The sequence below is a fragment of the Coffea arabica genome, chromosome 9c (genome assembly GCF_036785885.1).
Source record: "Coffea arabica cultivar ET-39 chromosome 9c, Coffea Arabica ET-39 HiFi, whole genome shotgun sequence".
In the NCBI taxonomy this organism is placed as follows: Eukaryota; Viridiplantae; Streptophyta; class Magnoliopsida; order Gentianales; family Rubiaceae; genus Coffea; species Coffea arabica.
In genome coordinates, this window is record NC_092326.1 from 8930746 (window position 1) to 8934219 (window position 3474).

Here is a 3474-nt window from a genome sequence, read left to right on the forward strand (position 1 = left end):
ATTTTGGATATGTCAAAATTCCCATTTTTCTTAATCAATTTTCTCAAAATAACGAGGGCAATGATTACGTAGGGCTCAATCTACCAAACTCAATGCTAATAAGGCTCAAAACAAGGGCATCCAGACAAACTTTCCAGTTCAATGCCAACCTCACATTGGCAGAAGACAGCCCATATAATTTTTTATACGCAAGGCAACATCACAAATAATTAAAGTTATCAGCAAGAAATTATTCACTTGCTATGCAAGTATCATATTTGATAAAATAAACCAAAAAAAAAAGAATGTGCAATAATTAGCTCATAGGTTTGCAGCTAACAAAGCATTTGAGACAAATAGGCCACTCTGTTACTCAAAATTACTAAAACAATTTTTATTCTTCCCCCAACAGAAAACCAATTTTTTATTTTTGGTATACACCCCTCCTTCGTTCACCTCGAAACCAATACAAAAGAATACATAAGAACACCAGGCACCGAGCATATCTATTCACACTGACACAGAAAAAAATGTAACCAACAAGTTAATTCATCTAATAAAGATTCATTTTTCTTCTACTGACAGTGTAAATAATTCTTCGTGCAAACGAGTCTAGATTCTTCGTACAGATAAATGCAGAAGCGTTTGCATAATGAACATTTTACACTTAACAGTATAAAAAACGTTAATCAACAAATTAATTTGTGTCTACCCGTATTTTCCAATTGACACTTCTACCATTCACAAATGAGATGAAATTACGCGAACACCACCACCAATCCTTCTTGAGATTTCGCTTTTTGACTCATGAAAGAGAGGGAAATCTCCTGCACCTCTCTGAAAGAAAAACTTTGCAATCATCCTTGGGAACAATCGTAGGAACATAGGCAATATCATCACAGCCATCGACACGCTTCCTCTTGAAGTCGATCAGAGTGGAAAACATCGCAATGAATAGCATCAGATGGTTAATAGCGTACCTCTGTCCCACACATTGGTGGGCCCCAGCTCCAAAGGCTAGAAAGTTCTTCTTGTAAACCCGGGCCTCTTGCCTCTCTTCCAGGAACCGGTCCGGGTCAAACCGGTCCGGTTCGATGAAACCCTGGAAAGAAGAGTCAAAAACCGAAGGAAAAACAATGGTCCCTTTTGGAATAACATAATTCTCCGTCAATGCAAAATCCTCGCCGGCAATGTGCGGCACCATAGTCGCCGGAGCTCTTATTCTCACCACCTCCCTCGCCACCGCCTCCGTGAACTTCATTTCCCTCAGCTGCTCCGCCGCGATAGGCTCGTCGGATTCCGGGTTCCAGTATCTCTCCACTTCTGCACGAACTCTTTCCAGAACGCGAGGATGGGAATCCAGGAACGTTATAGCCCAGACCAATGAGGAAGTAGAAGCATCTTGAGCTGCGAATAAAAAGTCGAATAAATGGCCTCCGAGTTCTCTGTGGCTGTAACTCGACACCTTATCGCTATCACAGCCTTCCTTTTCAGCAATTTCAGCCCTTTCCCTTAGATTTTCCTGCATCCAGAAGTCAATCAGGCAAGTGGGCTCCTCCCCATTCTGCATTTTCTTCTCGCTTTCTTCCGCGCAAAGCTTAAGCGTTTCAATCAGCCTTTCAACAGCTAATCTGGCGTTTCTGAAGGCGAATCCCGGCAAGTCTATGGGGAGCTTCATCAAGCCGACATTGAAGAAATTGTAGTCAATGTTGAATCTGTCCCTTGCCTCACCTCCCAAGTAAGGCCCGACGAAGACGGTCTGGGAAGTTTCCAAGTTCATATCGCGGCAAAGAATGCGAAGTGGGATTGACTTTCCATCTGCCTTCTGAAGCCAGGATTTCAAGTGCTTGACAATTATGCGTTGCTGGATTGAAGTGTAGGTGGCTAAAGCCTTGGGAGTAAAATTTGGGGCGATGCGGCGCCTCAGGTCTTTGTGATCTTGACCGAACATGTAGATCAAATTATGCTCGCCGAAGAGTTTTTTCCCAAATGGGTGGCCTACAAGGTGGAAGGCATCCGGCCGGACATTGGCAAAGACTTTGTGAGAAAGCTCGGTTGAGTAGATGTAAAGAATGAATTTGCCGATGATGTAGTTTGTGGAGATTCCCAGAGGGGTGGATTTAGCCAAGGAGGATTGAGCGTCCCAGAATCTGGTCGGATTTGTAACTAAGGAAATTGCGTTACCTATGAATGGAAGAACAAGTGTTGGGCCAGGAAGGAAGCGTTTTCTTTTCAGATAAGAGATCTGCTCAAGAAGGAGAAGCAGAGCTACAAGAGCAACAAGATATGGTGTGTATTCTGATACAAAATTAGCCCATAGAGATTCCATTTCCTTTCTCTCTGTTACTCTCTTCTTTTTGGGAGACTTTGATTGAAGTTTTGAAGGAGGGGGGGGATTTGAAAGGAGTAATATAACAGTGGGGAAGGAATGGAGAAAATGGTCAAGAAATTGGAAAGGGATAGGGCTAATGGGGGATAGATTGGGGGATGTGGTCAATTCAATGCAAGCGGCTTCTGGAGAAAAAGATGATTGTTGACTGGTTTCTGGCTGCTTGGATTTATTACCCTAAAAAGAAGCAATTGTACAGATTCTGAATCTTCTGCAGAAGAAGCAGGTTTGCAGGGGCAGGACTACTCTGACCCAAAAAAAAAAATGGTTGTTTTCGCTTGTGTTCTAGAAGAATTAAAGCGGGAAAGATGGAGAATGGTAAAAGTTTTTGGACGGAGAATTCTAAGAGAGGCGATGATGCATTGCTGTTTTTGCTAGCGGAAGCGATGAAATCAGCAATGGCTGCTGGCTGGGTGGCTGCAGCAGTATGTAGGAAGGACTAAGGAAGCGAGAAAGGGTAGAAAATTATAGGCATTATGATATATGGGGATTTTGAGTGGTGGGGTTGAGATCCAGCTGGACTATTTGAGGAGATGATGTGGAAGACTTTAACATATTCGCATGAGACAAGCAAGGCTAAATGTGAAATCTTGAACTAGACTGCATTTCTTTCTCAGGAAAATTTCCTGCTTGTTTTATCTCCCAAAGTGCAACTGCCACTATTACATTAATGTGTTTGGTTTTTGTCTTGGAAGTTGAAACAATCCAAACAATTTAACTGCCGCATTAATTTTCCAAAGGTATAGTATTCTAGTTTACAGGTAGGAAAATCCAATTAAATTGTACAAGGAGTTGGAAGAAAAACAAACCCATCCAGATCAAAGGACTGTTTTGACTTATTTTTTTAATTTTTTTATTGCAGATGTAAGATTTGCACCTCCAACGTACAGTCTAAACATATTCTTCTGTGTTATTTTTTCGGCTACCGCAATGCTATTGTATCAAAATATGCATTGATGACATAGTACCTGTCTACACAAACAAGTTTTTACACAGACATAGTACCTGGCATTTGATTATTGGATATAAGGAGGCCAAAATCAACTCAATTGGATACTCGTCTTCTTTTTAATAAAAAAATAATTTCATTTTAATATTTGCACTAA

General features: G+C 41.3%; 1 protein-coding gene across 1 annotated transcript; it reads right to left on the reverse strand.

Moving 5' to 3' along the window:
* Positions 1 to 348: 348 nt before the first annotated feature.
* LOC113707807 (cytochrome P450 710A11-like) lies at positions 349 to 2997 on the reverse strand. The gene has a single exon (XM_027230126.2). The coding sequence runs from the start codon at positions 2306 to 2308 to the stop codon at positions 785 to 787; it is 1524 nt and encodes a 507-aa protein (XP_027085927.1). The 5' UTR covers positions 2309 to 2997; the 3' UTR covers positions 349 to 784.
* Between the last annotated feature and the right edge of the window lie 477 nt (positions 2998 to 3474).